Source organism: Botryllus schlosseri, chromosome 2, assembly GCF_051294905.1.
Source record: "Botryllus schlosseri isolate E-star chromosome 2, Bs_hap1, whole genome shotgun sequence".
Taxonomy (NCBI): Eukaryota; Metazoa; Chordata; class Ascidiacea; order Stolidobranchia; family Styelidae; genus Botryllus; species Botryllus schlosseri.
The window spans coordinates 19,652,599-19,665,896 of NC_137237.1; the positions used below are offsets into that span (position 1 = coordinate 19,652,599).

Genomic DNA, 13,298 nt, shown 5'->3' on the forward strand with positions numbered 1-13,298 from the left:
TGTCGCAGGCGAAGCAGCTGTCGTATTGATTGAACCTTATCCACATCATTGTACGATGCATTATCCAAATTCCAAGTAGCCTCAGAAAACGAAACTAGCGAAAACAAATATGAAATTTCGAAAAAATGATATGGCTCCTTGAAGTTGGTGATTGACAGCAGTAACTTTTGACCTATGATCATCTGACTGCCGGGCTGAATCTGCGCTGTGTTGGCTCGGGACATCAAATAGGTGGAGCTGGGGACTTTGGTGTGATTCGTGTGAACAGAACAGAACTAGTTCAGTTGACTTCGATTCCTGTTGCTGTCAAGAATACGATATGATATACATTGCGTTAGCAATCTCTCTACTCATTCCACTATGTTCTGCCGGTCAGTACGTACCCGTCGTTCTGTGGACGAATATAAAGTGAGTAATATCGAAAACGAATAGGAGTGCATCATTTAATGAAAATTACCAGATTTTGCTCCGAAAAATCAATATTCCATTCATCTCTAATGAGTTTGATTTGTTATAGAAAAGGCGTGAATCCAAGTTTAAAAGACTGGTTGATAATATTATTGGCATTTGCGATTTTGATTGCCTGCTGATTAAGTGATTATTGACTAAATATATAAACATATTCTAATGAGTAATGACCATAAATTGTGCAGTTGATTCTTACACCGTATTTTGTTATGTTTATCTTGTGTGTCTACTGTCTACAATATGAATACGATTATATATCAATGAGAGTGAGGTACTTGCGTTTTTCCGTTACAGGCGAAGTGAATGTACACCAAATATCTCAGTTTATCCGGGAGAACCGATCTCTGTCTTTACCGAGAGCTCGTATTTCGAATGCTTGCGCTCATCGCATCCCGGCACGGTGAAAGTTTATGTAACGGACGAGGTTTGGCATTCTCAATTCTCAACAATATCATATATATCATATTGAGCAATTTCATTTTCATATCAGCTGGATCAGGTTGATTTGGCAACGAGTCGACACGCATCTGGAGAAGGGAAAGCCTTCCATCACCTAAAAGTGAGATATTTGCAATTTCGCTGGCTGTAATTGCGTGGAAATTCCTATTATATGCAGCTATCAAATTACCCGCAGGGAACCATGTTTCCAGTTATAAGTTTTTATTATGGTTTGGATCAAATTGTTTCCTGATTTCGGATCGCAGTTACATGCTGTCATAGGGGCACATTGTTGCCATAATTAGATTAGGCACGGCGATAGAGATTGAGAGAATTGGGTATTCGGTCCGACAAATATACAAATGCAAATGTGTATACTTATGCTGAACAAGGCTATATGGCAAAGGGACTGACACACACTGAATGAAGAATTGTTGCACCGTAGCACTTGCTTTGGCCTAACATGAAAATACATTATGGAAACTCGTAGAAACTGCTATGCAATAATTTTTGCCTATAGCAGAGTAAAGTGGTAAATAATTCAAATTTGTGTCTGTATCACACGTTTTTAGGCCACATTGACTCATCATACATCACTGGTCATGCCTGCTGTGATAGCAAGTTCAGTCCCGGCTTTTTTGCAAAACCGATTCACAGAGGACTTTGGTGGCGAATCTGTCGTTTCAGTGGTGGAGGTTGGAAGAATCGACCGTGGCTCGGCTGAGAGTACGCGAAGATCAATAATGTTGATTGGTAAGTACGGGACCCTCGATTTGTTTCACAAATATTTGACAGTGGCGATACACCTTGGTCGGCTATAACCTAACACCGAAAAACATGTTCACAAATTGGAAAATGTTCATGGAATACTGGGCTTTGCCAAGTAGTAGTCAGCCTACACGATTGTCACAAAAGCACTGCGAAATAATCATGGTTTAAAAATTGTAATGGGCATCATTTTCATTTTGGTCGAGTCATTATTGCTGTTCTGACATTATGATAGACGGTACTATAATACTCAACTCTAAATTGAACCCCCAGGGTACTTGACGTTTCGTACAGTCACAATTAGTCGAAGGTTTAGGTGCAGCTATTTTTAGATGAGATCATCAACGAAGACTTGTTGAAGATGAAGGCAAATGAAAAATTTGTTGCTGTACTTGTTGCCAAATCGCCACCACAGCCGCAGGTAAAATGTGTTCCTCCGTTATTCCTTGGTGAGATTGCTGCAAAATTTGTCTAATTTATCTGTCCACACATTAAAGATATACAAATAGTAATGGAAATATTCATTGCCAACTGTACGTTTCCGGTTAGAAGTGGCACTCTCAACTTATACTCTTGTACACCTTCGCCTTTCCTATCATGCGGGCTTGCCTTATATTTGGGATCAATCATTAATCAAGTTTCTTCATCATTTATTTGGTCTTGATACTCAATCCACCTAAAAACTGTATAATATTTGAGAGGTATCATCACAGTTCATTTTACGGTATCTCGGTTGATCTGCATCCCTGCATGTTTTGAATAGTTCATGAGCAATCGTTATCCTTATAATAAGGTCTCAAAGATTTTAACTTGATCAGAGTGTGAGATATAACGTGAAACCGCCACCACGCATTTGTGAAAGCACAATTGTATGCAGCATGTGTTATATGTGATTCCCCTTGTTTCTCATAATTCTCACCTTTATTGATTTGACTTATTGATTGATTCCCATTTTATATGAATCAGTTCACTAATATATGCGCCAAACCAAATGCAGGAAATATTCCTCGGAAAAGTTTGAGACCCGCCTTCGACCAGCATTATTGGCACCGAGGATTAACTAAAAAAATTATTCAAAATATCATTCTTTTTTTGTGGCCATTTTTTGGATGGAAATGCGGTACTTGGGGACCCACAAATATCGGAAAATATTTTTTCGGTATGGGCACAGATTCCATCGCTGACGGAACAGTATTCTATGTCTGCACTCGTGGTTATGTCTTTAAACCAATTTCTAGCTTCACGTGTACGAGGAAGGTGACTCTCATCACGGGCGGCAGCTTCTCGCCGTCACGGAGTCGTTCGCGCCTGCCGCGCAGCAGTTTGTTCACTGGCAGACTTGCATTTTCTTGTCCTACACCAACCTTTCATTGACTCACGGTGCAAGTGTCTACAGTCTCGTTGAGCCGAAAGTGGAACGGGGCTTTTGCAGCGAATCCAGCGATAATGCCAGGTTGGTGTAGAAGAGCATGTGCTGGGGGTGGGCATGTCTTATCTGTACGTTTTATTCAGCATCGACTTGAGTTTCAAAGTTGGTAATGGATCTGCGTCAGTCGGTCAGAGTCAGTCGGTCGTGAAGTTGGGGTAAGATGTTGTTTGAAACGTGGTTGTAAATGCCAGAGGATGCACAATGATCTTTGGATAGAGCTGCGCACTGTGCTATCTTCTTTGTTGTTTGAGGTTTCCGCATGTTATGATGCGATCCGCTATATAGTTGATTGTGGTTTTTACGGCGGATAGTAGAAGTAGAAGTAGTGCTGTAAATTAATAATCAATTGCAGGCAGAAGAAGCATTTTCCAAAACTGAAAAAGTTCTTAGAGTAAGTAGTTTCAAAAAGTGGATTCGGTCGTTCAGACGCATACTTTCAGCAGTGCAGCGGAGGTGGCTACCATAGAAATTACATGATGTAACTTCGTAAGCGGACAACGCAAAATATCTACTGACACTACTATTAGGTGTAGTCTTGGACTGTAATTCAGTTACCGTGATACAGGGTCTCTTTCATGCGGTTTCACCGAGCGAGATGGCATAATAGTGATGCGTCCGGCTTGTTGATCGGTAGGTCGTGGGTTCAATCCTCGACCGGGTCAGACCAAAGCCTTCGAAAACTCGTATCCGCGAACATCCCGCTAGGCGCCCAGCATCCACGGATAGCGTGGAAATAATGGTGGTGCAGATTAGATGACCTTACCTAAAATTCGTATCTTATCTCTCTCTCTTCTGACGACTCCATCCATAAAAATGATGCAGACTTATCCCCAAATTACTTCTCTACTTTTCAAAATCCCAATTGATAAACAAAGTAGTTATGCCAAAAACTCTGTTCAAGCAGAAGTGGAAGTAGTCTGAAACCATGTCCCCTTGAGTTAGTAGTGCAAGTAGACAGAACCTACTTGAGTATGGTACTCCAAAAAAGTAGAAGTATATCTCATCGCTCACCACGTCTGCTTGCACGACACAAAGTAAGATAGGATTTATTCCCAAAACGACAGTAATCTACCGCTACAACTGGCTGTGGGTTTTAGCCAAAGCTTTGGTATGTGGAAAATCCGCGTCTGCAACTTTAGTCAGCCCTTCCGGTCATTCACTTACAAGTGATGAAAATTAGAATATAACCTGTCTTGCAGACTGCAGTTCGTCAAAGTACTGTCGAAGGCGTCGGCCGTGACGTGGTGGAACATTAGCTCCGCGGTTCTCAACCACAGCATCAGCGCTTCAGACAAGTCCTACAAATTGAGGATAAGCGACGGCTACGCCTACTCCGCTCCTTCCAACTGGTCGTGGGTTTGCAAAAAGCCGCCGGCTATGACTTGGAAGGATCCAAAGGACAGTACCAATACGCAGAAGCTGGAATTTGAGAGTATCCAGGTATGTCTCCCAGCTGTTTCCAATGCTAACCAGGCGTGGTTAGTAATTAATTTTGCTTCTTTGGAGTACCTTCTTTGGTGCTCTAGTAGGTTTTTCAACTTGCATTACTTACTCCTGTCGATATGTTTTGACACTTTGGATTTTGTAGAAAGTAGCTTTAGGATAAGTTTGTATCACTGTTACGAGTTGAACAACTGATCAAAATGTCTCCTGTATCACTGCAACGGACTATATTTTTGAATATTACACTTATTTGTAATGTCGTTGGTCGTATTACATTACTCGCAAAGATGCTCCCTGCAATCTCGTAAGTAGTCACTTCCGAATATCAGCTAAATGCATTCGTCCCCTCGACCAAATCTACCTTTTGAAACTGCTCACTTGAGTACGTTAAAGACCATCGTGTTCTGATTCCACTTGCAGTAGTCATTACATGCCTTGGATATTGCTATTTCAATTTATAATTGAGTAGAAATTTATGGTGTTACTTCTAGAGGTCGACAAATATTGATTTTTACAGGCTGATACCGATATATCGGTACACTCACAAGGCCGATAACCGATATCATAGGCCGATATTAATATTGAAGGAGCAGAGAACAATTTCACCAAAAATATTATATATTAGGCAAGATGGCATTTTTTTATGCCACAGAAAGGTGAACAACAAACGAGAAAACTGAAATTGAAAAGAATTATCGCTTAATTGTGCACATACGTTGAAAATTTGGAATAGCCAAAAAGTAAATCATGATACAGGATTCCGGATCAGTTCAGAAAAGGTAGATTGTAATGCAGGAAGCATAGTTTCTCTGCATGCTCAGTTAAAATGGTCCTGCAAGGGTAAACCTGTCGCATATCACCCTTTGAGTCGTCGATTTCTTGAGATTGAGAACACGGAGCATTGAATTTCCAATATTTTTGAATTATTTTTAAATACAAAATATCGGCCTTCATTGGCCTTCATAGGCCGATATCAATAATCGGGAAAGCTCTAAATATCAGCCATTTCGATAATCGGTCTACCTCTAGTTACTTCTACTTGAGAACTTGTATGAGGTTCATCTTTTGCGTTCACTTGAAGTAGTTTGACATGTCTAAGAAATCTCTACCTCTGCATGTAATTGAGTCGAAATTCAGACTGCTACTCAAGCACCAATGCCGATTACTTTGACCACCTCTGGTTCTGATTTTATTACGTGGTCACAGCTGCAACCGTTTGGAATAGTAAACGCAAACTTCTCGAGAGCGTCGGACTGCTCCGGCTTTTTGAGCGGACCAATCTGGATGGGCACCGTCGTCAGTTTTCTGCTTCTGGCCATCTTCACTTTCGGGATGATGTTCATGTCGGCCGTCACCACCATGGACAGATTCGACGACCCGCGCGGCAAACCGTTGTCAGTGAATCTCCAGGAAGGCAACTGAGTGTCTCTGAATTTATTGTGCGAGATATTGGCGTTGTTACAGATCTATGATACTGTTATATGCAAATGTTGTGTTTGTGTTTTCATGCGTGACTCAACGCGCGTTTGGCTGCGTTGAACACTGCTATTGACAAACTGTGGCTGTGGGCTTTGTGCCAGATACGACCAAAAGCCCCGGTTGTCGACTTGAGAATTTCTTCACCTGTCATTCATTTTTTGTAGCGATGATAGTTATATATTTGAAATCTCTATTCTAGCAATAGTTATGGCAATACACCGTTTTTGTTGTCGCAGTGCATTGAATCGTGTCTCATGAGCTGTGGTTTGGGTTTGTGAATAAATGGATTGCCGTGGTCCCGATTGTTTTAACGCATTTTGGAGCTGGTGACAAGCAAGATAGAACGGGTCCCGCTGGTGTCGCTTGTGGAATCTCAGTCTAGTATCAGCTTCTGCTGAAATGATCGTGTCGAGAGGTGACAATTGCTATTGTCACGTACCCACCGATGTCAGACGCCTGGATAGCAAAGGGAACGGGACACGGCCGTGGTTGCCTTGTCGTGATGTCATATATTACTGGAAACCAGTGGCGGATCGCCACAATGTAGGTTAGAGTATAAGGGCGAAACCTCCGATTTGTTTTTTTCAAAATGTTTCAGCGGCTCAATAATTCCCCGTAACATGATAAATGAACAATATGAACATTAAGGGGTGTTAAAAAATTACTTTTTTCCTCAAATTGTACTGGCTATTCGATAAAATTATTAGGTTACCTAATTTAAGCCTACACCAAATTTGGTTATATTCCAGCCAGTAGCCGCATTGCTACAGGAGAATAAGTTTTCTATTTATTATATAAATATAAATTACCTAAAATTTCAACTGCTCACCCCACGAAAGTGTTGGGTTGTCATTAGAAACGATGTTCACCAAATTTGGCTCAACTCCAATCAGTGGAAGCGGAGTTATTGCCGTGGAAAAGTTTGCATTTGAATAATATATAGTATTTACGGTGGGCACACCTTAAAGAATTGGTCACCGTAAATACTATTTTATTGATAATCCGGATTTTTCCACGGCAATATAACTCCGCTTCCACTGATTGGAATTGAGCCAAATTTGGTGAACATCGTTTCTAAAGACAAATTGTCCATATGGTAGGGCTGCCATAATTCTGGAATTTCAGTGTTCCAACTGCGTCCGGGAGGACTTTCTAAATTTTGCCCAAATGTCAGGAATGTTGAAGGTTTGGAACAGGACCAAAATGTTTTCGTAAATCAGCATAATAACATTATTATTTTTGAGGCAGATTTATGTCACTTGAAATTTTTCTTCGCGCTACGCGCAATTTAGTGTCACACTCATGGATTTCAATATGTGAACCACCACCCTAGCAAGATATGCAATCAAATATTATTGAAAATAACCATCATTTTTTGAAATAAGTCTAATCGTAATCATAAATAGGCAGAGGTGGTCAAAGTAGTCAAGAAAGCTACTCAAGTAGAAGTTGAAGTAGATACGGAAAAATCTACTCAAGTACGAGTAGAGGTACTTCTTCCATAAGCAACTCAAATCTACTTGCAGTAGAAGTAGAATTGACTTACTTTAAATCTACTCAAGTAAGTAAGTAGTTGTGAAAACGATCGTAATTCGTTCGCATTGATTGTCAAAAGCTGCAAATTGAGCTATGCGAAAGGTGCCGAGCTTGATTCATTGTGATGCATACCAGAAACTATCCAATTTTCGACAGCATAAGCGTTCGTACCATTGATGGGATGAAAATGATAGTATTGATATGGAAATACGATATTAATCCTCTGTTTACTCGAACAGCACGTTTTAGAAAATATCACGGTATGGCTCCCTCCCCCATATTATAAGGCCCGTAGTTTAGTCGGAGAGCAATGCGGAGAAGTTGTATCGGACACGGTGTAGACACTTTGCGCGATTAGTGAACGTTAATAAAAAATATGGTGGATCGTAAAAATATCATATTGTGTAGCTTTATTTCCGGAAATTAAAGGTATTTCTGCACTTGCTTTTATACTTAAACATGTATGTTCCGCAGACAAAAGAACTGCTACTAATTAGAACTCAAAGTATGATACTGGGAATTGAAAGTGAAATATAAATACTACTTCTAAAAGCGGAAAATGTATTTCATGTCTTTAGTCCAGAACGTTTCAAGTGTTGTATGCTAAAACAGGTCTAAAGCTAAAAAAAAGTCAGAGCGCACTGTTCCAGTTTAGGACACGCCACTACGATATGATGAGTCAATGCTAGATTTCGAAACATCAGTTTCAAGCGTTATGATGGGCCATATATCATGTGATTTCATATGGGCGACAATGCGGTGTAAACGGGACCTCGTACCCGCTATTTAAATTATATTTACCGATACGTTCGTGAAATCATATTGGTCACTCCATACCCCATGTGTGCGAAGCGCGACGAAAATTCTGGGCGTGATTCAACTTTTCTGAAAATTCAATGTTAATACTCCGTGAAAACAGCCCCGAAATTCATCAGGCTATCTTCCTGATTGGAGGATTAAACTACTTCTACTTGACAAACTGAAAATAACGAAAAGTAAGGAAGTAGATCACAAAATATTATGAAGTAGAAGTAGAAGTAGCAAAAATTAGTACTACTGGAGTAAGTATTAGAAGTAGAGCAAAATTACTTGAGTACTTCACAAAAGTAGAAGTACTTCGTTACTGACCACCTCTGCAAATAGGCTATAGGAGAACGGTATATTACTAGAGTTGGTTTAGGCTATTTAGATGCTTTAATGGTCAAAGTTATTGGCTCTAAACCTGGGGGTTGTTTGTCTATATTCTGGGATTCGCGAAGATGTTGAACGTAATCAGCTTCCAAAATAGGTCGTAAGTCTGAGCAGGGCCACAAAACATTTTCGAATTAGAAATGGAGTCGCGACCATGAATGGTTGAACACCACCGGATGTGCAACCCGATGGTGTAGATCTGCATTTAGGCTCATAAATAGTCTTTTATCCGTGTGACATAACATAACTTTACGATGTATAATTCCGTTCCCTGTATTTTCGAAGTTATCATCCTCCACCAGCTTCCCCGCTAACTACGATCATGTGGGCGAGAGAGAGAGAGATTTATTGATTTGTCCAACCGTAAAGAAAACATCATTGGCACATGAAACAACAATAAATGAACTTAACGATATAGGACAGGGTGAGACCGATATGACTCTGGCTGGGTAGGGTCAATATAACGCAGAGCGAATGTTTGTAGATGTTATAGTTGTATAATCTGACTCCAGAAGGTTGCGTTTACAATTCGCTGCGTGTTCCCTTGCGTTCGACGGACCGGCGTAACTACGCCGTGCGGCCTTGTTGGCTGACGTACCACGAAGCCTGTCTATTGCACACGTATTCGATGGACCACACTGACGAATATATTTTGTTTCTGTCTCCACGACTTGTAACTTTATTGAATCACGTACGGCAATGCAACGGACTTCCGAATCAGCGAATAATGAATGAATGAATATCTCTACGTAGTATTACATACCCATATCACTAATAGCCACGAGAGAGTACATGCACCAAACATCGTAACATTTCATATTTTGTTATCTACGTTCACACGACAAAATATACGACTCACAAAGGTCTTATCGGGTCTCAGTTCAGAGAATTACGCAAGGTTTACCAACTCCTTATTGAATATTATTAAAATGGCGTTATACCAATATATTTCGTTAAAGTCAACTAGTCTGATCCTGTTCGATGGGGCAAGCCAGCCATCACACGCATGGCTCGGTTTTGCAGGGTACGGATTTTAGAACAATGTGAAGTACAAGCATTCCCCCATACAAATATGCCATACTGTAGATACGAGTAAAAAAGCGAAAAGTATATTTTCCCAAGCACAGATCTAGGAACTATGTGCTTGAGTTTTGTCATTACACCTACACACCTACACCTACACACCTACGGAGAAATGATCAAAGTTTTATAGTGATATATAAAATTTATTTACCAGATGCATATAGAAATCAGATGTTTATTTGGACGGGAAGGGCTGACAAAAATGGTGTTTCGATCCTGGTTACAATACACAACCACATAAATGCACCGATCTAACATTATAGCGGCTCCTGATCCGGATCGTGACTACTGACTAGGGCTGGGCAAAATCGAGTACCTGAGTGATTCGATTCTGAATCACGTAATATGCTTCGAGTCGAGTCGAGTAATCGAGTATCACTCATTATGACGTCATAAAAGAATGTAATACGTCAAAGGTCAAATATGTACCGTTTATGCCCCCACAAGGAATATAATGCCTTTTATCCATCTCATAAATGATAATTTGGTATTTTTCCGACCATACCGATGTCATTCCACTTGGTGACAACTTTGTGGGATAATCAAGACTTCGGAAATGTGCTACGCCCAGTAACCTTCGTAGCTTCGTACCATACGTTTCGTATGCTACGATACCGCCAATCAACGTTTCAAGGCTTCACCAGTGAAAATTAGTATCGAAACTATAATTCTCGTTGATAAATTAACTTTCAGTGGCGAGAAGCTTATAATTTCAGTACTCGAAAAAATCGTATTTTACTACTCGACTCGAATCATTAAAATTAATACTCGATTCAGATTCGAGTACTCGAATCATTGTGCCCAGCCCTAATCGTGACCCCCTATCCTATGGCGGATAGGATAGGCAAAGCTTCGCTAGTGTGACGTCATATTGACTTACAAAGTGTGCCATAACTCATTTTTAAATCCGCCAGTGGGCGCTAAATAGTGTCCGGAATTTGCTTCCCACAAATATGGCAACCCTACCATATGCCCATTGTTCAATTGTACATTGTCAATCCTCAAGACAAAATACAAGTATATTCTGCTGAATGAATACTTGTCTGCGCTGAGCTGAGTATATCCACGGGGCCCTCGAGATACGGGGCCACGATCTCATATCTCCATTTCACCCACACATACCACTTTATTTTCATCGTTTGTCCTTATTATTTTATATCCTCTCTTAATTCCGTATGCAGTGCACTGTACGTACAAGTGCACGATATTATTTGAGAGCTACCGAATGTATCTTTTTTTCCGGAAATGTCAATATCAGTGCAGTGCACCAGTCGCTCGAAAATCACACTGCACATTGGAAATCCCAATGTTTCAAGATGATCACACAGCAGACAAACAATGCCCTCTCGATTTTGTCAGAACAATGTATCCTAGTATAGTTTCTTTTGCGATGTATTCCGCTGTCGTTCGGCGAATGTAGCGTGGTAACGCAGAGGCACTGAGGCGAGGCCCTGTGGATACTGGATATACGCACTTACGCAGGTATCACTCAGGTATCGCTCTGCATCATGTCTGGGGTGTGTTCAAGTTTTTCTAGCACTCAGGTATCATGTCTTGAGTGTGTCTGACACACCCCAGACACCTTCCAGACATGATGCAGAGTGATACCTGAGTGATGCACATTAAAAATGCCTAGTGTCTTGGTGTTTTACTGGTTTCAGACATGTCCTGGAAGAGTCACATACAATCACTCAAACCACAACTATCGAAGGTATGTGTTCTATTTCGCAGCCTTAGCTACACTCTGCCAGTCAGCGTGCTGTTGATACTCTTTAACACTCTATTCCCATCAACGTTAAAATACGGAATTCTTTGTTGGGGTGCTGCCTGCAAGAATACGATTGACCGACTGCAAAAACTTCAACATCGGATCATCCGTATCATTGCCAAATCCCCACGAGAGCCTGAATGTGCAACTGATAAATCGCTTCTCAAAAGATTTGGTGTTCTAAACTTGGAAGATATGAGGAAACTAGAAATTGCAAAGTTTATGTATCAGTTCCATTGCGGTCAATGTCCCTCAAATTTCAACGACTACTTCACTTCACCTCGGAGACAAAAGCGCACAAGTACAGCACACGTGCGTCAACGAAGAACAACTACCATATGATCAGGACTGAACACAAGAAAACGCATTGCTCGATCAAGTATGCCGGACCCCAATTGTGGAACAGCATCTCGCCGGCTTTCCGACAGTCGTCGAGCATATCCACATTCAAGTCGAAATACAAGCAATTTCTTCTAAATGAATACTAGCCAGTCTTCAGGATTACCGGACCACGACCTAACACCGTCGTCACCTCATTTTGTCGCTTGCGTCTTATATTCTCTGCATTACTTTTCATTCCGTGTGCATGCCTCTTCTTTATTTCGCCTAAGCCAGTGGTTCTTAACCTTTTTTCCTCCAGCGCCCCTTTTTAAAGATTTTCGTGCTCCAGCGCCCCCCAACCTCATATTGTAAGGAATATAATAAAGACGGAGAGGAGGGCCGTAGCAGCACTTCGTCAACCCCCCTAAAAACGATTGCCTTGCGCACCCATAGCGTGATAAACAAAAGTTCTGAGGGCTTCGCCCCCAAGAACTCTGTAGCGTGATTTCGATGGTCAGCAAAGTTTGTGTGGCCTGGCCCTATGCGCCAAAATTTTCTATAATGCATGAATGAATAGGTGGTAATTACCTACATACGTCGCTATAAACGTTTTATCCTCTCAGCCCACGTAATCAGATTTACCAGTAGCGCTGAGTGAGCTGTTGTATTGGAAAATAAGGCGCATTGATAATTAAACATATTCGGGCGTGCCCGTAGGTACAATTAATTTGTTACCAGGGCCGTAGCAGCACTTCGTCAGCCCCCCCGAAAAAAAACGTTGGTCTTGGGCCCCCATAGGGTGATAAACCAAACTTCCGGGTGGCTTCGCCCCAAGACCCCCCTTTGGCTATCCGCTATCTGCTGATATGGTCATCTACGTTGGGTGTCCATTTACTGAGCGAGCTATTCTCGCCTAGACGCACGAAGCGCGAAAAATTTCACTAATTATTGATTGAATTGATCAATATGATCGGGAATTGGATATATATTGATATCAATTTTTATCCTCTCTCTGCTCACGTAAACAGATTTACCGGTAGAGCTGAGCGATGTGTGATTGAAAAGGTAGGACCGCTCAATAATGATTATGCATCTTCGGACGTATACCCGTTGGCAGGAACGAAACGACACTTCGTCAGGCCCCCCGAAAAAACTTGGGTCTTGGAATTGCATTTATATTGCTATCAATTTCTTGTCCTCTCTGCTCACGTTACCAGATTTACCGGTAGAGCTGAGTGAGGTGCAATGTTCCCTCTAAGCTGTGTACGTGCGCAGTGCTGACACGGTCTCTGCGCACAGAAAATCTACGTTGCGCACAACAAATCCGAAGTTATGACCTTTTTTCAGCCGTTACGCACTGTTGTTCAAGGGTCT

The 13,298-nt window shown here is 41.3% G+C and overlaps 1 protein-coding gene across 1 annotated transcript; it reads left to right on the top strand.

Annotated features, from left to right (window-relative positions):
- Window positions 1-199: 199 nt before the first annotated feature.
- On the top strand, window positions 200-6,320 carry LOC145434045 (V-type proton ATPase subunit S1-like). The gene is made up of 9 exons (XM_080311326.1): window positions 200-408; window positions 763-892; window positions 959-1,027; window positions 1,479-1,659; window positions 2,007-2,095; window positions 2,913-3,127; window positions 3,187-3,258; window positions 4,303-4,543; window positions 5,753-6,320. The coding sequence occupies exons 1-9, from the start codon at window positions 320-322 to the stop codon at window positions 5,966-5,968; spliced, it is 1,302 nt and encodes a 433-aa protein (XP_080167452.1). The 5' UTR covers window positions 200-319; the 3' UTR covers window positions 5,969-6,320.
- The last annotated feature ends 6,978 nt before the right edge of the window (window positions 6,321-13,298 follow it).